The sequence below is a fragment of the Filicampus tigris genome, chromosome 11, assembly GCF_054856515.1.
Source record: "Filicampus tigris isolate MCC_2025a chromosome 11, RoL_Ftig_1.0, whole genome shotgun sequence".
NCBI lineage: Eukaryota > Metazoa > Chordata > Actinopteri > Syngnathiformes > Syngnathidae > Filicampus > Filicampus tigris.
The window spans coordinates 11,267,759-11,288,733 of NC_141227.1; the positions used below are offsets into that span (position 1 = coordinate 11,267,759).

The following is a 20,975-nucleotide window of genomic DNA, read 5'->3' on the forward strand; positions in this document are numbered from 1 at the left end:
CTTTTGGACTAAACACAGCCGGTGAAATATTCCAGAGACTCATGTCATAGACGTTTGAGGATCTGGAAGGAGTGGAAGTTATTAGCAGGGACAGCAGCAGGGCGTCTAGCGACAGCTGTGGGGTTTGTCCTTTTCCAATCTGATGGACAGTCACTATGGTTAGAACAATTAATATAAATTATGTATGATTAGTAGTAAGGCAGCATGATGATGAAAGTCTAGAATTATGGAAGGAGGCAGTGAAAATCATCCTTTTTTCACCCAAGCATCATTAGGTCAAATGGGAAGGGAGATGGAATCAACCAGGCATGGAGCAAAGCAGACCAACCACACACTATGAGTGCTATTAAACTACACAACTATAGTCCAGCGTGAGCAGGGGATGTGTGAAAAATAGGAGAAATTAGCTGAGTCTGTGGTTACGATCAAATCAAATAAATACAATTACATAAACCTTTAACCCTTTGGAGAAGTGCATTCAAAGTGAATGCAGAGGCACTTTTCACAAGTGTCATTTTTCTGTGTTGCAAAAGAAAACATTTTGAGACATTAAAAAAATATTTTATCATTAACTTGTTTGCAATACTTTGGGATTACATACCTGGAGCAAGTTGTTCCTCAGCTTGTGAGGCCACAGTTAACATCTCCTGTTCATCTTCCACCTCAAAGAAATCCCCAGAGCAAGTTCTTCCTCAGCTTGTGAAGCCACAGTCGCCATCTGCTGGTCTTCTTTCAACTAAAAAAAACAACAACAACAAAAAACAAGAGCACTTGTTTACTTGTTTTTATGGTTTTGCATTGTTTAATAATATAAACAAGTACAACAATCCAGCTTTTAGGGCGAACGGGTACCTGTATAAATACTGTGATATCTCGTTTAATAAAAACGATAGCACTTGTTTTTATGGTTTACATTGTTCCGTTCGACATTGTTTAATAATGCCAACAAGTATAACAATCTAGCTTTTACGAAGAACGGGTACGTGTATAAATACCATGATTTCATTTAATAAAAACTGTTTATTAGTATAAACAAGTTACAACGAGATGTGCAGTCAATATCTAACACAGGACAATATGCATAAACTACTCATCGCCTGTTTAAAGTAGTCCAGAAAGTTGTCGGTCAATTACTATCTTGTATCTTTGTATCTTGTTCGCAATGAATTGTCGTGTGGAGCGCGCTCCTTTTCTCCGGGGTTTGTGGCCAAAGTAAACACGGAGCACGTGATAGCATGGGGATGCATGATTGGTCAAAAGTAAGAACAAAAGTGAGAACAGGCTCGCGACGCGATTGGCGTGAGTTTTTGTTAAGGTAAGCTGTTTTAAGACGAATTTAAGACAAAACTAACAAACACTTTCACACTTTATTTGCCGAAGACTCGTCGTCCTTGCTAGGAGGCTGACCGCGCTCTGCTCACAACTGTACTATCCTCTTATCCGTCTTGACTGACTAAATGAAAGGCACATTTGAATAATGATATGAGTTTACGAACATAACGTTGTTTGTTTTGTCGCGCTGAGCACGTTCGTGCTTGCCGGGTGGCTGAGCGCGCTCTGCTCTCAACTTGTAAACAGTAAACACAGCTGTCGAAAACGGTGCTCAAAGACTGCTGTTCTGACTTCTTTAAGGGGGCGGGTCTTGGAGCTCCGACTCGGGCAGGAATGTGTCATGTGTCATGTGTCATCTTCCAAACCGCTTAACCTATACAGGGTCGCGGGGAGGTGCTGGAGCCTATCCCAGCCGTCAACGGGCGAAGGCAGACTACACCCCGAACCGGTCGCCAGCCAGTCGCAGGGCACACACACACACACACAGACACCGTCACTGAGGGGGAACCGATCCCACGCTGTCTGCACACAACTCGGGCGTGTGTACCACTACACTATCAGTGACCCTCGGGCAGGAATGTCATCTTCCAAACCGCTTATCCTGTACAGGGTCGCGGGGAGGTTGCTGGAGCCTATCCCTTCTGACAATGGGCGAAAGGCAGACTACACTCGAACTGGTCGCCAGCCAGTCGCAGGGCACACACACAGACACCGTCACTGAGGGGGAACCGATCCCACGCCGCCCGCACACAACACAGGCGAGTGTACCGCCACTACACCATCAGTGACTTTCTCGGGTGCCAATCTGGTGCTAACTTTACCTAACTCCTTCGGGCAGGAATGAGGAAGGGAATATAGAGAGACGGTAGCGAGACTTGTACCAGTTATTTAAGTTTAAGTTCAAGCCTTAGTTAACAGTTTATCCTGCCTTTAAGTTGTGCGTGAGACAAGTAAGTTCATAATACGAAGAGTATTTGTTTTGTTGTATGTTCAAAAAACATGCATGATAGGTTAATGTGAGTGTAAATGGTTGTTTATTTCACATATGCGTCCTGCGATTGACTGCCGACCAGTCCAGGGTGTACCCCACATCTCGCCCGGAGTCTGCTTGGATTAGTGAAGAGAACATAGGTGGAATTAACTAAAATGATCACTGTAATTGAGAGTGATTATTTTGCCCAACTTTCTCACAGTTTAGAGTAGGGATCTCCAACATGGCGCCCACGGGAACCAGGGGGCACCCAAGGACCACAAGAATGGCTTGTGGGCCTGTTCTAAAAATAGCTCACCAATGATGAATTTGAAAATGTTAACACTACCAGAGATTTATAGGAATATAATGTTACAAATTGAGAGCCAGCTTCATAATTAATGTGGGAAATTATTAATTCATTTCATGCCGAGCCTCTGTTAACTCGTTTTGTTGTAATCCAACCATTAAGCGCCACCTACGTTTTAAATTTAAAAATGCTTCTTTTTTTCATTCAATTGACGCAAAAAGGTCTGAACGCTGTTAATCACAAAATACGGTTTGGGAATGATTGTAATGACATACAATCGCCAGCAGATGTCACCAGTGCGTTTTATCAAATCATAGCCAGTACTGTTTTTAGGTTACCCACGGAGAAGAGAGCTTTTTAGTGTGTTTGTGTGTATATATGTCAGGTCAATGTTATTTTCGTACTTTGGTACCGAAACAAGCATGGCAGCAATTTAATGGTTAACTTTAAGACATATCACTGTAGCTTTTAAACACAAGTGAAATATCGCTGAGGCTTTAGTTTTTAAATTTTGTGTGTAGAGAATGTTGAATCAGGTCCAAACCTTCTCTTTTCAAACAAGCAAAACCTAGGGGCTGGATTTAGCATCAGAAATATTGCCACAAAGGGGAGCTTTTATTTTGAAAATCATATTTACTTGTTTTGCTTCTAACCTTGTACCGCACATCATTTCCTGTATTCTTCGTCGGCAGAGTCGATTTATGAGAGGTGAGATGATGACACTAAAATCTGAGTAACAATTTTTTCCTCTCTGTCTTTTAGTAGCATTTTGCAACGTTGCACGAGAAAGTAGTGCTGATAAAAGTATAGACGACCCACACGTCACATAATTAACTCATAATGGTCGGTTATTTGAGAGTGTCTTCCTTTTCGTCGCAGCCAGCGGTTCTGGTAAATTTAACGCGTTTAAATGTTCAAGAGTTACCGTTTGCCACAGCCAACCCACTAGGACAAACTAGATTGTCGCTCCCCAGATTTACATTTTCTTTAAAAAGTTGAAATTACGCATTTTAAAAAGTATTTTAAAAAGACAAAAGTTGAGCGTTAGTTATTGTCGAAGCAAAAATACAACTATAGGAAAACACGTTTTTTTTTAAATATATAAATATGTTTGCTGCTTCCCACCGCCCCCCACAGGATGTATCGCACAGTCCGTTATTTTTATGTTGGAAGTTCACACCATGGTAGAAGGTAGGTCAACTTTATTTCAACCGTCATACACAACGGCATTTAAGAACACAGACAAAAATACAAACGAACACAAAATATTCTGCAATATATACTGCCATATATATTTACTTTGACAATTTGAGATTGTTTTCCAAGTATGATCTACGCCAGTTACAGTAAGTCACATATGTATTCTCACCAACCGATTTTAGGTGGAAAACATGATAAAACAAACAACAAATACTGTATTACGGGACTCTTGAGCATGTAACTGCTCAGCAGGCTGGTTTAAAGTAGAAGTCAACCCAAATATATTTTTTTCAGGAATATGTTCTCAGCAGGCCCACTAGTTGAAACATAGCATTCTTATTAATTTTGCGTTTGTGGAATATAAATTGAGCAGCAAAATGTACTTGTTTTTAGCCATCCCTGTTTTTAGTTTTCCGTCGACTGAAAATGACATCACAAACTGTATTGTTTTCTGAATTATGAAAGCTTTACTGACCTGTATGAGTTTTCATAATTAAGTGTGGTAAAACATTATTTTAGATGATACGTCTTTGCTGCCTGCAAAACAGTGTATTATTAAATACAATGTTTTGTCAAAGCCATGCCCACAAATGACCCATTTGTTGTGTAACACACAGATTTATGGTCAGCCATACTAGCAGCAGAAAGGCCCCAAAAAATCAAACTCACATTACATTGGAAAAAAAACAATTTCAAAGTAAACTGTACACTCTCAGTTTAGTTCATTGATGGTAATTAATGAATGTGTATATTGTTTGTGAATGTGCATTACTGTTATACAGACCCTCCTCAAAAAATGTTGTTTGGTATGGGATTGACAGTGCAGTGTATCACATACTGTAACTGTTGCTACGGTACTCAAGAGCAGTGTTTTTCAAACTCCAGCGCGAGATATTGTCAGATGTGCCGTGGGAAATTATCTAATTTGCGTGCCTTTGCGGTCTAGCGGCCGGCAGCGTAATCATGTAGTTACTACAGTGAAGTACTCTTCTATACCAGTAGGAAGCAGCAGCAGGTAGCTAAATGTCTTTGTTTAGAGACAAGCGAATTAGTGACGCATGTTTATCCAAACAGGCCCATGTTTCACACGGAGTACCAATATGAAACATTATGAAATACTTTTTACTTTGTGTTTATTTAATTCCTATTCAAGACGTTATAATATAACGTCATTCTTCAATGTTAAAAAATGATTAGGTATATAAACAACAGTTTGAAAAAGACTGCTCAAGAGCAACATCTGTATTGATGGAATGCCATCTTGTGGTAAATCCAGTGATACAACACCATGCATGACACTACAACATTTTAAAAGCTGTAGATCCCAATTGTACGTGGATGTTGTGTGTATGGTTGGTCACACGGTTCCTTGTTACTTGTCATGTGTGGGGTTATGCAAATTTGCAATACCTCTTGAGATGTTAGAAATCAGGATATGTGTACCCACCTTTCTTTTCTGTGTAGCTATTTTGTTTTAAGTTCTCACATGAGCATGCTTAAATGTGCATGTTTGTGATTTGATTTCCATTTGGAGTTTGGTAATAACCTGGATATACACCAGCATACTCATGACCAAATGTTTCTATTGTTGTCATACTAAGTTAAAAATTGAAAGGTTATATTTTATCTGTTAAACACAGATGGCACAGAAGGGAAATGAGTAGCAATGATCAGTAGTTAATTATTGACCAAATCTCGACGTTTGAACTCATTTATAAGGAGAGAAGAAAAGTGAAGCTTGCTGAACGCACTACATTGGAATCAAGCAAGCGAAAATGAAGGTCCTCCAAAAAGATGAGCAAATGACTGCTGAGACTGTTCTGCTGAAACACTTACCCAAGAGTCTTCAGGTAGACATGCAAACATTTTAACCTTCTCATGAAAACTTTAAAACTTTAATTGAAGTAACTTGTTTTTTTTTTATGTGTGCAAACTAGTGGTGCTCCTTTACTGTCTTTGTAGGTCTATGGATTCTTACATGCTAGTAACAGAAACAAACCAAGTGTCGTGCAATTCGTTGTTGATACGTGGCCCGATTTTAAGGTCATCATTTGTCGCCCTGACCCAGATGTGAGTTTGTAAATTAATTTAGAATATTGGTGTTTTGCTTTGGTCCACCTTAACATTTTGTTTTGATTTCACAGAACAAACAAGCCTTGGACTGGACAAAAAAAGTGATTTTCTACTGCCTGGATGAGAAGATTTTGAGACAAATATTATTAGAAGAGGATACAATTGACTGGAGCACTTATTTTATTATTGGAGGTAATTTCAAAGATTTTTTTAGAGGACATACACTACCTCTTAACTCTAAACTTACACCCCACATTTCTATGAAAACATTGATATTAAATAGCCAGGACACTGTAAAATAGAAGAAAAAAGTTGTGTGAACTCAAAATTACAAGGCAACCAGCTTTGATAAAAATTTAAAGTAGTAAAGAGTGTAAAGAAATTCAACAAAATATTTTGTTTTGCTAATGTCAAAATTGTCTGTCCCGCATTATCAACAAGGAAATAAGAGTTTACAAAACTAATTGTCCCTTGTTTTGTCCCCGAACTTAAAGATGGTAAAAACAACTCAATTTAGATTTTAAAGTTGTTCCAACTTGAATTACTGTTTTAGCCCAACCCAAAAATACAAGCTGTGTTTTTACAGTGTACACCATCAGTTATCACACACATAGTGTCTGTGGTAGATTTGAATGAATTTCATAGTAATGAAATGTGGTGTAATGAAAATTATATGCAATTTAATTGCAGGCTATGACAGTTCTCACATCTCCATGGTGAAAGAGGTTTCCGCGCAGAGACACGTGAGCTATGAACAGCTCGCTTGTGCACATCTTCTCTATTTGCCAGATAGTAGCCATCTGGTCACACCATCATTCAACAGGTTAGCAGTTTTTAACGTACCGTTAGATTAGAAAAAATGTCTGTCTCATAAATTATCATATCCCTCAATCTTAACCATACAAACATGACTAACCAACAACCAAGGCTTAAAATGGATAGAGAAAATGACAGCTGTTACTACAATTTGAATATAATTTTAATAATGTGTCGTAAACCTGTACAATTTCATTAAAAACCAAACAATCCAGGGAAAAATATTAAAACGCTACAATGACGTGGTTGCATTAGTGTGCATACCCTAAAACTAATACTTTCAATTGTTTTTTACAGTACTGAGTTGTTGTTTTTTTTGCTGTAGGAGTGTCAGCATGGCACATCTGGACTTGACAATATTTGCCCATTCTACCTTACAAAAGAATGCAAAACATGTCCGAACAAGTCCATCTCTTGTGCACAGCAGTCTTCAGGTTAACCTACAGATTTTAACCCACTGAAAAGAAAGAAAAAAAAAACAATGCTTTGTTAGAAGACTTGTGTTGAGGTGTTACGTCAACATTTGTTGCATTTGTTTGATCTTCTACCAGAAATATTTTCAAGAAATGTTTAATACTAGTATTACAGGGTTTTAATGCAGTATATAAGAGGTCTGACAGTTTCATTCAAGTTTGTGGAGGAAAATTGACATAACGTCATTAAAATTATCTTTAAATCCTCAAAATATTAACTTTTTTTTCCCTTGTAATTTAACTTTTTTTGTCAAGGGAATAATACTCCTTCGAATGAATCTGTGTAGAAAACTGAAAGCAAAATTACATAACCAAAGGCTCTGAATTATTTTACAGTAAGCCCTGCATGTATGTATATTAATTCATAGGCCCTTTTTAATGTTTTTTTTTCTTTTTTACAGTGATATTAAATCAAGGATTTCATCTCTCGATCTTTCTCATGCTTACCTGGTGAATCAAACCTGGAAGTTTGGACAGGATGAAATGGGGTACAAGAAAATTATAAGGCAGATCAGCAACTTCCCTACATACTGCATCACTGATGACCAGGGACAGCCTGTATCATGGCTGCTTTTGCATGAATACCTGGCAATGGGCATGGTGTATACTCTGCCTGAGCACAGACAAAAAGGTTATGCCACGGTCCTGGTATACACCATGGCCCGGAGACTCCTCGCTGAGGGCTACCCAGTGTTCTGCTATGTAGAGGAAGGCAACATGGTCCCATTGAAGCTGTTAAAAAAACTGGGCTTTAATGAGGATCCTTCTTACAGGGAGGTATGGGTGAGTTCAACACCTGAGTTTTAGAAGCAGCCTACACATGATCAGATTAATAAAACGTGTATCACAGCTCAATATATCACTTGCCTTGAACATAACAAACCTGTGGCTTTTATATGATTTTTTTCTGGGAGACTGCTTTGTGAGGTGGCGTGAGCAAAATCACCTCCGCAACAGTTTGATTTGAAATGGATGACATTCCGAAACAATTACTTTACATTACCTGATTACGTACATTTATCCGACTGCTTTACAATTTACACTTTTGCTGTTTAGATATAGTCAATGCAAAGGAAATCAAAGTAACCTCTGTCATAAAATGAATAACGTTTTCATATTCAACGCTAGCCTTGTTGACAAGCGTCTAAAATACACTTTAACTGCAATCTCACATTTATACACGAGGGCAGCAGCAGCATCCTGCCCAACTCCATAACCCTGTGTGATCCTTTCTTGCACTGGTGAAGATTGTTACTTATTTCTCTGTTTTTAAATCTAAAAGTTCAGTGAACATTAAATTGCCAATGATATGTCATGTTTCAAATGGACCAAAAGACGTTTCAGAATCTTGAAATTTAAATAAAGAAAAGTCAAAAACGAAAGGCAGACTGGTTTGCTGAAATGTGCTTGCATTTATTGGCGTTGCATGTAAAAAAGAATGTCAGGCTAAATGGTCGGCCCCCAACATTTTCACCTCACCAAATCTGTCCCTCTTTGCAAAATGTTTGGACAACCCTGGTCTAGGGTGTACACCATTTAGGGTTAGGGTTATTATGTTTAACAGACTCTTCCAGGTTTCATCTTCACCCCGGACAAAATAAATCACCTTGCACTGGATCTGAAATGCAAACAACAAATATAAGTATAATGGTTAGTAATAGTGCTAGTCGTCCTGCATTATTGACATGTTTCTGAAGCCCATTACAGTCCCCAGTTCCCAACCATTTCTGTGCCTTTTTATGAGTTTTTGCACCCTCTAAAGTAGTTACACTCAAGAAGACAAAGACAAATTTGTTTGAAAATGTTGATGAAATGACAACTTGCGTTCACCTCTGTTCTCGAAACTCTTCCAAGCGAATCAGCCACTTTTCCCAATACTCCGACATCAGCTCACGGTTCAATTGGTGAGCGTGGGCAGGTGAGCCATCCTTGTAAGCAACAACAATAAGGCCATTCTCCACCTGCAAAAATGAGTGGGTGATGAGCATTGGTCTCCATGTGATTAAATACAATAACCTATAAAAATAGAATAGAGTACCTGGTATTTGTATCTTCCATCACTGTTCAAAGCTCCTGCGTAGGCCGCTACCTGAATGGGGTTGTCATATGTGTTGCTCAGGAACGGTTTAGGTTTTTCTGAAGTCTTCCAGTCAATAACACATAGAACACCTCTGAACAATGCAATGGAAAAAGAGAAAGTTTTTTGCTGCACGAAGACGGATTTTTGCATTGCCACACAGACTACTTCATCGTGACCTGTTAGAAACTTCAAAATGTCATGTGTTGGGCCGTAGCAAACTGGGGACCCCTTGTAAATGAGTACACCCCCCTTTGAAAAGTGGGCATTATATCAATTTCTCAGTGAACACAAGCACCATTTTCACTTTCATTGGTACATGGGTACTCATTTTGAAAAATTTAAACATTTTGGTGTGAGAATTATTGGAGTATATATAATATGTAGTAAAACATTCATTCTGAAGGGAAAGTCACTGCACAAATCAGTTCGCATGTACTCATTTATATTGAGCAGTGAGCACCGTACTTGCCTGTAGCGGGCCACGCAGTCCACGATGCCCAAATAACTGAGAGTGTCATGCTGCACACTGCTCTCTATTGCTCTTGTCGCGCTGATTTCTTGGAGAATGTAAGCGATGCTCTTCATGCATCCCATCACATCAGGTGGATGCGGTTCATTCTGTTCGTCTGGTTTTATTGCGTCTGACAAAAGAACTTCCTCCAGGGCTGAATGGAAGAGTTTCCCTTGCCTAAACAAGTCTAATAAAGATTAAACGCAATCAAATGAAGCATATAAAATTAATAACTTGTGACATGCTACAAAACCTACTTTTAGTGTATTCCTTGAAGCCTTCCTCCCCCAGTTCTGCAACCATCCGCCTCTTCCATCTCTCCAGATAGAAGAGCTGCTCTGGTGAAAGTGTCGCCTGAAGAATCCTGGTCACACTCGGTATGGGCGACCGACCTTGGTCACGGTTTAATACAATCCGAACTGGAGGTCCTGACTCTAGGTCCCCTGTTTCCTCGCAATGTAAGAAGGGATGCATGACTTTAGGAAGCCTCCTCTCTTGTCTTGGAGGCGGATGAGCTTTGACAACTGGTCCAAACATGTGCTCATCCTCAGCTTGGATGGTATCAGGCGTTTGAGAACTGACCCTCGAAGACAAGACAGACTTTACAAGAGACGAGTAGCGCTCTTTGTCCACTGAGTTGTACGGACTCACCCCCCTGCGGGAGCTGTAACGATGACAGCCTATGAAAAATCCGAAAGTGAGGGAGGAGTACTGCATCCGTAAAGAAATACCTCCAATGAAGGACAAACGTTTTAATAAAAACATTTTTTTTTTTCGTACAACGGTATTATAAGACAACTTATTTGTCGCTTACTACGCATACAAGCTTTAAATATAGACGTAAAATTTGCGATTAATAACTATAATTTGCCCCAACGTATTCCGGAGTGCCATAATTTCCGCGTATTTAATGCAACTTTCTTCTTCTTCAAATGTGCGGTTACCAAGCAACGTTTTTTCGAATTTCCGCCATCGTGTGGTGCCGGAGTGTGCACGGCCTTCGCTGGAGGCTGCACAAGTGACATAGGTGGGGATTGAAGTTCTGAGTGTCACCACAACTTCGCATTTCATAGAGTGGAAAACTACATTACCCACAACACCTACTGAAACGTTCAAATACGTCCGTTCGCTCGCACTGCTAGAACCGACGGTGTCTCGTTACAACTTTGACGTCCTCTGCCACCACTTTGCGGTAACCAAACAACAGTTACGTTAATGATAATGGATGAAAATAGAAGTTAATTCGCATCTGCATACACAGACATGACAGTGATATAGTTGAAACTGGGGTGAATATCTGGTTGATTTTGGAAGTAACCAGTCGATAATACCTCTTGTGCGGAGGGGAAAAATTGACAGCTCGTCAAACCGCTAGCTCCCCACTAAGTTAAACACAGACATAGCGCTTCCTTTCCTCACTGGCTTCGACACTTCTGCTCTTCAACCGACTTCGGTCCAGTTATGACAGCCACTTTAGACGAAAGCGACAAAGACAAGGTAAGGCGAAAGAAGCATAGCGTGTGCATTATTCAAAACGTTATTTTGAAATCATTAGGGACGCTAAAATAAGTTCGATGATCAACCATGAGCGTTTAGCTAGGTTTCTATCGCTGTCTTCTTGACCGCTCCAGTTAACGTTAGCCTCTGGCTATCAGCTAATTATTTATTCGTTTACCAAACTGCCTAAACGTTCAAGTGCATATTGTGCAAAGAAAATGAAGGCGTCGTTGCCCGTTTTGTGACGTACGCGTAGACTGTCATCACCCGACCTTAAGTGACAACGTTTGTGGGTTTTCAGGATGTACGAAGTCTTCAGTCAGTCAGACCTAAACGTGTTTGACAAGTACGAAGATCACTAGTGACTTATATAGAATCACTTTGAGGAACGTTGACGCTTGCATTCTTAATTTTTGAAGGATGTGCTTGCTTGTACGTTTTAAATCAAGAGGCAACTTACACCACAATGTATTACCAGGAACTGAACAAAGTTGACAGTTAAAAATGCTAAATTTTGTAATCGCGTATTATTTGACCCAATACTCATCACTTCATTGATGTACGAACAAAAAAAACTGACCTGTTTAATCTGGCTCTAAATTGGAAGCTACAATTCTTAATTTAATGTTAATATTAGGTTTTAATAATGCTTTTGTTTTCTATAAGGTGACCTTGGGTGAAAAGCACCTCCAATTAAAATGTGTGATTATTGAGGCGGTGCTTATACAATTTCTAACAAGGCAGAGAATAACAATAGTAATGTTTACTGACAAAGTCTGTGAAGTCACTTTGTTCTTTCGCCTTAGATGCGCTCTGTGTCTGTTGACTTAAATAATGATGCATCTCTGCTCATCGACATTCCTGATGCACTCTGTGAAAGAGACAAAGTCAAGTTTACTGTCCACACAAAGGTAAAACCTGATTTGAGGAAACACTTTTTGTGATAGGTAAAGAATTTCCATGAAACTGACCAATGACGTCATTATTTTCGTAGACTACACTTACTGCTTTCCAGAAGCCAGAAATCTCTGTTCCCCGGCAGCATGAAGATTTCATCTGGTTACATGACACTCTGGTGGAGACGGATGACTATGCTGGCCTAATAGTTAGTAATATACCCCTCTTTCCTTATATATTCATTTGGCTGGCAATGTATTCCTCTAAAATACCATCTTCCTGCTATTGTTTAACATTCCTAGATTCCCCCCGCTCCTCCAAAGCCTGACTTTGAAAGCCCTAGAGAGAAAATGCACAAATTGGGAGAAGGTGAAGCCACTATGACCAAGGAAGAGTACACTAAAATGAAGCAAGAGTTGGAAGCGTGAGTGTCCAATGAAACAAATCAGCATTAAACCACCACTGCTTGATGAAACGGGTTTGCTATGTAACTTGGTTTTTGTTATTTATTTTCAGTGAGTACCTGGCTGTGTTCAAGAAAACAGTGCAAGTGCATGAAGTTTTTCTGCAGAGACTCTCTTCTCATCCAGTTCTAAGCAAAGACAGAAACTTTCAGATTTTCCTAGAGTATGACCAGGATGTGAGTTCTGCATAATGCTGACTTCCTGTCCTTAGTTTGTCAGTTGGAAAGAGGGGAAGTAGTTTTTTTTTTGTTTTTTTTAACTGGACAGTTGTGACACATGGCTTCCATCCTGCTGTGATCAGCAGTTATAGTATTTTTAAGTCATTTTCTGTCAGTGGTGGGTTTACAGAATGACACTGTATACATAAATTAGTGTAATATCTTGATTCATATGTTGCACTACCATTTATTTTATTTTGTACATCAGTCTAGTCTAAAGATGGAGTGCATTTACGATTTGCATTTTCAAATTTTAGCTCAGTGTCAGAAGAAAGAATGCCAAGGAGATGTTTGGAGGATTCTTCAAAAACATGGTGAAGTCAGCTGATGAGGTCCTTATCTCCGGAATAAAGGTGTGCTTTTGTGTGATCTTCCTGAATCAATGGAAGCTTTGCAGGCAAAATCTCCTAACCACCTTCTGTCTCACTGTTATTTACCCCACAGGAAGTTGATGACTTTTTTGAGCAGGAGAAGACATTCCTTCTGGACTATTACAGCAAGATTAAAGATTCCACTGCCAAAGCAGAGAAGATGACCCGCACGCACAAAAGTATTTGATGTGAACTTGAATGCGGTCTGCACTGCTTGCGTGAATCAGGCTATCACATCATTAGGGATGCACAGATAATACAAGTACTTTAGTCTGTACTCGTAAAAATCCTCTGATACAATGAGCAATACCACTTCACCGGCCTGCTATATGCCTTCTGGTTAAGAGCCATGAAAACCGTGTGGAGAAACTTTATAGTCAACATGGATGAAAGGCGGCGAGATGAGGCGGTGGCCCATCTGACAAGGACTGAGTTTCTCGAGCCCAGTCACCTGCTCCGCTGTGCGTGGCTCGCCTGTGGTTGTAATTTCAAAATTAACACATGCAATTCAAAGCACACAAGGACCTTTACAGTGAAACTGTGAAGGACTAATTAAATCAATGTTTCATTTGATATTGTTGCCGCTACTTGAATAACTTACAATTCTAGAGCTAATATTAAAAAAAACCTCCCTGATACTTTTTCAAAACAGAGTCAAGAGTAAGCCATGGTGAAATAATGTATCACTTAAATTGTTGCCGTAGTTTTAGTATTAAAACGCCTTGTTACAAGCTTTAGTACATTTAAATTGGAAAGTGTGGCAAGACTGTTGGAAAAACATGCATTTGGTCATTAAAATGTTAATTAGGACAGTTGTTACTCTTAAAGAAAAAGTGTTATTTTTTTCGTGAAACGTACGCAAGACGTGATGGCATGTAGTATCAATAATTGTATTGGCGAGTACGGTACTCAGATCTGAGTCAGCACTTGCACTCTTACTAGGTCTAAAGAAATTGTGCATCCCTACTTACCTATTTTTTTATAGATTTCATAGTTATTGGTTTTGCTTTTTTCGGTTGTTTCAGATATCGCCAATGATTACATCCAGATCTCAGCCACTCTGAATGGACTCTCTGCTGAAGATAGTACAGCAAATAGGAAGTGAGTGCTACATTTAATTCTATATAGAATAAATGCCATAGTTTTCAGAATATAAGTCGCTCCACAGTATGAGTTGCATTTCTTTGGGAAATTTAAAAACCAAGACCAAGAACAGTTGAGCTTGGACTCGCACCCAAAATCCCCATTGTCTAAATGTGTTGGAGGCAGCCGAAGAGTTCCAGTTGGATTCGAAACTTCCACTTGTAACAACAGAAAAGCTTTTCTTTTTAGTTTAAAATGGCTTACCTTAAAGCGGAAATCAACCCAAACATGTTTTTTTTTCCAAGAATATGTTCCCAGCAGGCCCACTAGTTGAAACAAGTGATAGGTTGTTACCTGAGCCCTGAGCAGTTGTGATGTCATTTTCAGTTGACACAAGTGACAAAAAAGCCGCTCCCAGAGATGGCTAAAAACAGGTGGACTAACTCTTATTCCGCAAACACAGTATTTATCAGAATGCCTTGTTTCAACTAGTGGGCTTGCATAGAAGATATTCTTTAAAAAAAATGTTTGGTTTGGGTTGACCACCCCTTTCAATAGAATCCCGCATTGCTGCCAAAGGTAGAGTCCCGGTCGGTTATTGCGCCTTTTGGTTCTGAAAATAAATCATTCATGTGGTGGATGCCGCATGCTAAAGAAGATGGTGGTAATGCATCAAAATTATTTGCCAAGCGCCAAACGAAAGTAGAAGAAGCGGAGATGAATATGTGATGTATCGCTAGTTTAGCAATAGCATGTGTCTACCTGCTCCACAGCAAGGATTTACACCACCAAAAGGCATAATAATCAACCAGATTATACCTTTGGCCACAGTGCGACGCGGGATGCTATCTAAGGTAAGCCATTTTAAACTGAAAAGAAAAAGGTTTCGTTAGAAGCCGAAGTTTCGAATCCAGCTCGAACTTGTTCACTGCCATCAACTCAATTAGTAAACAGGGATTTGGAGTTTAAGTCTGAGCTATAATTTTTTAAGTCTCACCTGAGTATTAGGCTCTGTTCAGACTGCAGGCAAATGTGACCCGAATCGGATATGCGCTCCATGCTGGCAGGAAAGAGTGCTTGGGTTGGAGATTGACAATTTTCCTTGAGTAACAGTATAGACTTTAATTTTGACTTTAAAAATAAAAAATCTAATTTAATCCCACTTCAACAAACATGAAGCATAAAGAAGACTTTTGTGGTAATAGTAGTAATTTAACAACGGAGATGCTTCATTTGTTACATGTGGCAATAACGTGACGTCATCTTTAAGACGTCTTGCGGTGAAATGAGGCGAAGCCTCTCATTCCCTCAAATACCGGTATATTTCTACCTCCTCGCGGATCGCTCCTCTGTAGCTATGAGATGATAAAAAGATGAGCCCGTACATGCCGGACCATATTAACTTTCGTAAACACCAGAGCTGGGCATTTTACTACCCTTCCGTACTACTAGGTACCCTTCCATCATCCGTCATCCACCTTTTTTTCCGGGCGTAAAAAAGAAATGGCGTATATATACTATAGGCCAGTCCGCCTCTAATTTTAAAGGGGCGTCCGTCGGTGCCTCTGACTAAACCTTCACATGCACACCTTGCCCCCCCAACCCCCAAGGATGATATTTGAGCAGAAATAGTCACTCACAGTGCTTTGAAAGTTCACAGCCTGGTACCTCACTCAAATCTGTCTCCCAAGTAACAACAACTCACGATTTTCCTCCCCACCCTCGCCGCAGCAATCGAAGCTTCGCCGTGAAAAATAAACTAATGACAGACTACTAACGAACAGCGGTCTAAATAAAGGGTCTTTCATCTGTGCTTAATCAGTCTATTTTAAAAAATTTCTAGTCAATCGTCAGCAAAACGGGCCTCCGTCAGTGACGGATACACGGACTGGTCCATCACATAGATGGAGCGCCCAGCTGTGGTAAACACTACGTTGTGGGTGACCTCGTCTCTTCTTCTGCGCATATGGGTCACTTTGGGGACGCACACACCAGACAGACTGAGGTTGCAATTAATATGTAACATTAACGCTCACACAAAAAATTGGATTTCACAAAAAAAGGCTGAATTGAGAATTTAGACCTTCAGTCAGAATGTAGCATAAGTCGCAGGACTAGCCAAACTGTGAAAAAAATGTGACTTAAGTCCAAAAAATACAGTATCTGATATCATGTTGGTGGCTGTATTGCACTGTTTAAGTAAATACATGTAACTTTCATGAGGATTTTGTTATTTTATTTCCTTTCAGGCACCTGGAGAAGCTCTCAGACCTCTTTGAGAAGCTCAGAGTGAGTATCTGTCAACAGGAATGGATGTCTTTGACGATGTTAGTTCAACAACATGATTTTAATAGTGGTGTTGGCAATTCTTTTTGTCCTTTGTTCCCCCTCAGAAAGTGGAGGGAAGAGTAGCATCTGATCAGGAGCTCAAGCTCACAGAGTTGCTAAGATATTACATGCGAGATATCCAGGCGGCAAAGGTGAGTGAGTCCCAACAGCTGAGGTGGGTAGAGTAGCCTTAAATTTCAGTCAAGTAAAAGTTCTGTTGCTTTTGACTGAAATTATTTCAGTAAAACTAAAAAATAATGCAGTCCTCCAAATAATTAATTTAAGTAAAAGTGTTTAATGAAGAAAACTACAAAACGACAAAAATATAAAAAAGGAATGTGCAAATTCTGATGTTGCCCAACAATGTCTCTTTAACCCATTAAGGACGGGAGTGTATAACCTAGTTTCTACCATTACAGCCTGGAGCGCTGGTGCATGTTTCTCCCTTTAAAGCCGAGAGAGCGTATACGTCATTTTCTTTTTTTAATCCAATTCTTGGTCTCTTAGCCAATGAAATGCATCAGAATATAGATTTGTCGGAGCATACCCGGAATGTTTTACGAGGAGTAATGGCGGACGTTGTCGATCGCAGGAGCTCTGCTATAAGTCACGGCAGTGATATAGACGATACGCTCACGGACTTTAAAGCCGTGAAACCATCCAAACGTGATGTATGTTCGTAGACAATGACGATTTCAACGTCTTTGTAAGAGAATGCAGCATAGTAATTACTACTAGATTTTTTAAAAATTAAAAATAGTGCTTCACTTGCATCTTCGATTGAAACAGTAAAGATTAATAAACTCGGGTCTTTGTGAAAGCTACGTCTAAGCTCTCATTACATTGAAAAACAGGAACAAGTTCGATGTGGAGTTCTTGAAATGAATTGTATAAGCTAAAGTTGCGTCTTATCCGGAGAGTACGGTACTTTAATTATGAGTTTAATACAGCGTTAGTGTAAGTTATTGATTGACTATGGCTTGTTCTGACTCATGATAGTCGTCTAAGGAGGAACAGAACTCCGTCATAAAACAATGAACCCCTGTGATGATTTTTGAAGGGGCTTAGAGTTGAACAAGTCAAGCATTAGATATTCGAAATGTGGCATATTTTGTTTCTCCGGTTCATCCCTGTCCCTCACACCTTTTAGGACCTTCTCTACCGACGAGCTCGCGCCTTAGTCGACTATGAGAACTCCAACAAGGCTTTAGATAAGGCTCGTCTGAAAAGTAAGGACATTCCTCAGGCTGAGGAACACCAGCAGCAGTGTCTACAGAAATTTGACAAGCTCTCAGAGTCTGGGAAGAAAGGTTTGTGCGTCCGATCAAGTTCAACCATTGTATTTGCTGAATGCCTCTTTTTGTATGTACATCGAAAATACAGTTTATTAGATACATGTGTACACCTTGATGACGACGCCGGCCGGATGTCCGTTTAAAATTAGAGGCAGCCCTGCCTATAGACTGGTACTACTTTTTCCCCCCCTGGAAAAAAAGGCGAATGACGGACAACGGAAGGGTACCAACGCTGCAGACGGATGACGAAAAACACATACGAAGTTTTTAGTCAAATGCCCAGCTCTGATAAATACATATATCATTATATATCAAAGGCCACATTGTGTTTCTAACAGAGCTCACCAGTTTCAAGGGCAGGCGAGTTGTGGCATTTCGAAAGAATCTTATAGAGATGGCTGAACTGGAGATTAAACATGCCAAGGTAAGTAATATGATTTGATGATAGTTCATCTTACTTTGGAACTTTTGTCAGTTTGCCTTCAAATGTTCCTAAACAGTTGTGTCTCTTTGGCTTGAATTTCCGCTGTTTAACAGTCTACTCCACTTACTTTTGGACTTAATTCAAGGGTTCTACGCAACACAAGCCATAATGACATTGAAACACTATAGTTTCAAACAAGTTTAAAAACTGACAAGTATGGTAATGCCCTTCTGCATTATAAAATGACCAGACCACAAGCTGTGGAATTATCTGATGTTAATAAATGCAAAAACAAAACAAAAAGAAGCAATTTGAAGTACCGTACTGTTGTGAGATATGTCAGAGATTTTTTTTTAAGTATATTGGTATTTATATATCCCAGTATATGTATCCTTAAAATTTAATGAATTAGACTCCACCTGCTGCAATATGATTGGCTGGCTGCTACGACAGCATAGGACACATGCAGGCACATACACGCACACTGCATATATGTCACAGACGGAAATGACAACAAGCGGTCTTTTCATTAGAAAAACAAATTGGTCTATTGCTCCTCTTGTTTTTTTTTTTTAAATCAAAATGAGGAGAGAGAGGAGGATGCTGGTGGTGAAGGAGAGCTAGTGAAAGATGCTAAATCAGACAGTATTGATGATGAAAAGGAAAAGACGGGACATCGGCTGAGCAGCAGGTGAAGAAAAAATTGCTTTGAACCTCAATTGCTTAATTTGCAACACAAAACAGAATTATGTCCGATGTTGGGGCAAGCCTACGCACTGATACTGTGGAGAAGTGTTTCCTAACCTTTTTTGGCTTGTTTACCTCAAACCTTTTTGTCATACCAAGAGTAACCCCTCACTCATATGTGTTGATGATTATCCAAAAGTAGAACATAGCACATTTTGCATTTACTACATTCCACTACATTTAATTTCATTTTTACTTTTTGGGTTTCAAATCTTGGCTCCAGCATTCCAGTGTGGAGTTTACATGTTCACCCCTTGCTTGCCTGTTTTTTTTTTTTCAAGATACTCTGACTATCTCTCATTCCAAAAAACATGCATGAAGAGGTGCAACGATGATTGATAAATATTTGTGATAATCAATTAATTGTTTAGAGACATTCGTAAATTAAAATTTGTCAAAATCCTCAGAATTACAGCCTCCCAACAGGAAATATTGTCAGAGTTTTGTAGTCCTGCATGAAGGAGACTGATTATCTTTTGGGTGTTTGTTTGTTTGTTGCCACCGTATAAAAAGGACTAATAGCAGCCATTTTCTGCATCTTCCTTCCACAGAACAACGTGACACTATTGCAGGGGTGTATTGAGCTCCTCAAGAACAACTGACATCGTTCCAAGTATTCTTGACCTCCTGCTGTCAAGTGACCAGGCACAGCCAATGAAATCCTGATGTCCCTTACGTCTCACACAGACAAGAATTCAAGCCGCATCATTGCTTCCACTCACCTATTTGGTGCCTCTTAACCAACAGCTTTTTTAGCACAGCATTCTCAGATTTACTCAGTCTACAGCTCATACTCCCCAAGGTATATGAAAGTCTAACCCATAATTATTGACTCCAACTTTAAGGTCTATCTTTTGTTTTGTCTATCTTGTAACGTCTCATTTTCAACTATGCACACAATAGAAACCCCAACTTTGTTTTTTGTACTTGTCAGCACAATTACTTCTTATCTCGCTAGTGAGTTGAGTTTGGCACCCATTGCAGACTCTACTCATAAGATTTTGCTTTACAACACTTAAAAAGATTTTCTATTCCCATTGTTTCTCTCATTCTTGTCCTTTTTGCGTAAGTGTCTAGTCTAGAGCAGCACACCCGAGCCATACGATGCTCCAGTACCAAAAGCCGAACAGCATCAGTTTTTTTTAAATTACATCTTCATCGTACCGCAATTATCAAAGATGTACATGTGAAAATATCAAGCATTTAACTATCTGAGCAAAGACAAATTATGTAAGTAAACTTGAATTGTGGACTCTTGGTTTACTTTATAGTTTTTGTTTCCACAAGGCGCTCATACTACCTCTACCGCAGGTATTATTCCATCACCTGCTCCATACCGCCAGCTGACTGTCGTTCATTCCTTCCCTTTCCAATTTAATTGATGTTTTACTTTAATCCGCCCTGAATCTCTTATTGCCTAAATGATTCTCCTGTATTGCTGTAGGCTCCCAGGCATCCGAACAATTAAGAAAATAATGCACTAAGATGACAAAAGTTTCACAATCATCACCAAGCACAATGGTGTGTTTAATACATTATAGTTTTCTAAAAGAATGTATTTCTGATTGCAACAGTGTGATTTCCTTTGTTCTTTTCTCACTCAACTTTAGTGTTTTATAAATTTGTAACAATACTGAATAAATCTACTTTCCCAAGATTGGTCCCATGTCAAATTCTGTAAACCGTTCAAATAACATTAAAATTAACTGCATTGCATTATGCACCTGCCATCTGGAATACTTTAAGTTGAACTCTTAACTGAGGAAAATTAGCCTTTTAATTGAGTGAAATTTTCATCTATAGGATCCAACTATACTGCAGTCATAGTGACCTAAAGGTTTCCGGAGTTTCTGATTTCTGATTTTGCGGCAGTGGAATTTTGACAA

General features: G+C 39.4%; 3 protein-coding genes and 1 long non-coding RNA gene across 6 annotated transcripts; 2 read left to right on the top strand and 2 right to left on the bottom strand.

The window, feature by feature from the left end:
• Positions 1-32: 32 nt before the first annotated feature.
• LOC147139724 (uncharacterized) lies at positions 33-1,188 on the bottom strand. The gene is made up of 3 exons (XR_015088619.1): positions 1,135-1,188; positions 602-736; positions 33-153 (listed from the first exon to the last, which is right to left on the bottom strand). It is a non-coding gene; the product is annotated as an uncharacterized LOC147139724 (long non-coding RNA).
• Positions 1,189-1,211: 23 nt separating this feature from the next.
• LOC147139725 (glycine N-acyltransferase-like protein 3) lies at positions 1,212-8,556 on the top strand. Of its 3 annotated transcripts, none has more exons than XM_086044882.1 (6): positions 1,212-1,315; positions 5,532-5,662; positions 5,775-5,882; positions 5,957-6,077; positions 6,576-6,708; positions 7,576-8,556. In XM_086044882.1, the coding sequence occupies exons 2-6, from the start codon at positions 5,588-5,590 to the stop codon at positions 7,979-7,981; spliced, it is 843 nt and encodes a 280-aa protein (XP_085901008.1). In that variant the 5' UTR covers positions 1,212-1,315; positions 5,532-5,587; the 3' UTR covers positions 7,982-8,556. The 3 variants fall into 3 exon arrangements, with proteins under 3 accessions (XP_085901008.1, XP_085901006.1, XP_085901009.1); XM_086044880.1 differs by lacking the exon at positions 1,212-1,315 and adding an exon at positions 2,672-3,320; XM_086044883.1 differs by lacking the exon at positions 1,212-1,315 and adding an exon at positions 3,357-3,803.
• A 10-nt stretch (positions 8,557-8,566) lies between these two features.
• mgme1 (mitochondrial genome maintenance exonuclease 1) lies at positions 8,567-11,478 on the bottom strand. The gene is made up of 5 exons (XM_086044879.1): positions 10,023-11,478; positions 9,724-9,952; positions 9,213-9,345; positions 9,005-9,135; positions 8,567-8,792 (listed from the first exon to the last, which is right to left on the bottom strand). The coding sequence occupies exons 1-5, from the start codon at positions 10,528-10,530 to the stop codon at positions 8,777-8,779; spliced, it is 1,017 nt and encodes a 338-aa protein (XP_085901005.1). The 5' UTR covers positions 10,531-11,478; the 3' UTR covers positions 8,567-8,776.
• Positions 10,881-20,746, top strand: snx5 (sorting nexin 5). The gene is made up of 13 exons (XM_086044878.1): positions 10,881-11,262; positions 12,069-12,173; positions 12,257-12,367; positions 12,462-12,583; positions 12,676-12,799; positions 13,099-13,194; positions 13,286-13,391; positions 14,238-14,313; positions 16,545-16,584; positions 16,689-16,775; positions 17,774-17,933; positions 18,257-18,342; positions 19,641-20,746. Exons 1-13 carry the CDS (start codon positions 11,227-11,229, stop codon positions 19,689-19,691), a joined length of 1,200 nt encoding a protein of 399 aa, XP_085901004.1. The 5' UTR covers positions 10,881-11,226; the 3' UTR covers positions 19,692-20,746.
• Positions 20,747-20,975: the final 229 nt, after the last annotated feature.

What these genes read in the sequence shown, in the direction of transcription:
- LOC147139725 (XM_086044882.1), top strand. Translation starts at nt 5,588, where the DNA reads ATGAAGGTCCTCCAAAAAGATGAGCAAATGACTGCTGAGACTGTTCTG. An exon ending in ACTTACCCAAGAGTCTTCAG is followed by an intron (nt 5,663 to 5,774) that starts GTAGACATGCAA and finishes CTGTCTTTGTAG; the next exon opens with GTCTATGGATTCTTACATGC. An exon ending in GTCACACCATCATTCAACAG is followed by an intron (nt 6,709 to 7,575) that starts GTTAGCAGTTTT and finishes TCTTTTTTACAG; the next exon opens with TGATATTAAATCAAGGATTT.
- snx5 (XM_086044878.1), top strand. Translation starts at nt 11,227, where the DNA reads ATGACAGCCACTTTAGACGAAAGCGACAAAGACAAG. An exon ending in TCCTTATCTCCGGAATAAAG is followed by an intron (nt 13,195 to 13,285) that starts GTGTGCTTTTGT and finishes TTTACCCCACAG; the next exon opens with GAAGTTGATGACTTTTTTGA. An exon ending in ACCTCTTTGAGAAGCTCAGA is followed by an intron (nt 16,585 to 16,688) that starts GTGAGTATCTGT and finishes GTTCCCCCTCAG; the next exon opens with AAAGTGGAGGGAAGAGTAGC.
- mgme1 (XM_086044879.1), bottom strand. Translation starts at nt 10,530, where the DNA reads ATGTTTTTATTAAAACGTTTGTCCTTCATTGGAGGTATTTCTTTACGG. An exon ending in CTTCAAGGAATACACTAAAA is followed by an intron (nt 9,953 to 10,022) that starts GTAGGTTTTGTA and finishes AATCTTTATTAG; the next exon opens with ACTTGTTTAGGCAAGGGAAA. An exon ending in ATGGAAGATACAAATACCAG is followed by an intron (nt 9,136 to 9,212) that starts GTACTCTATTCT and finishes TCATTTTTGCAG; the next exon opens with GTGGAGAATGGCCTTATTGT.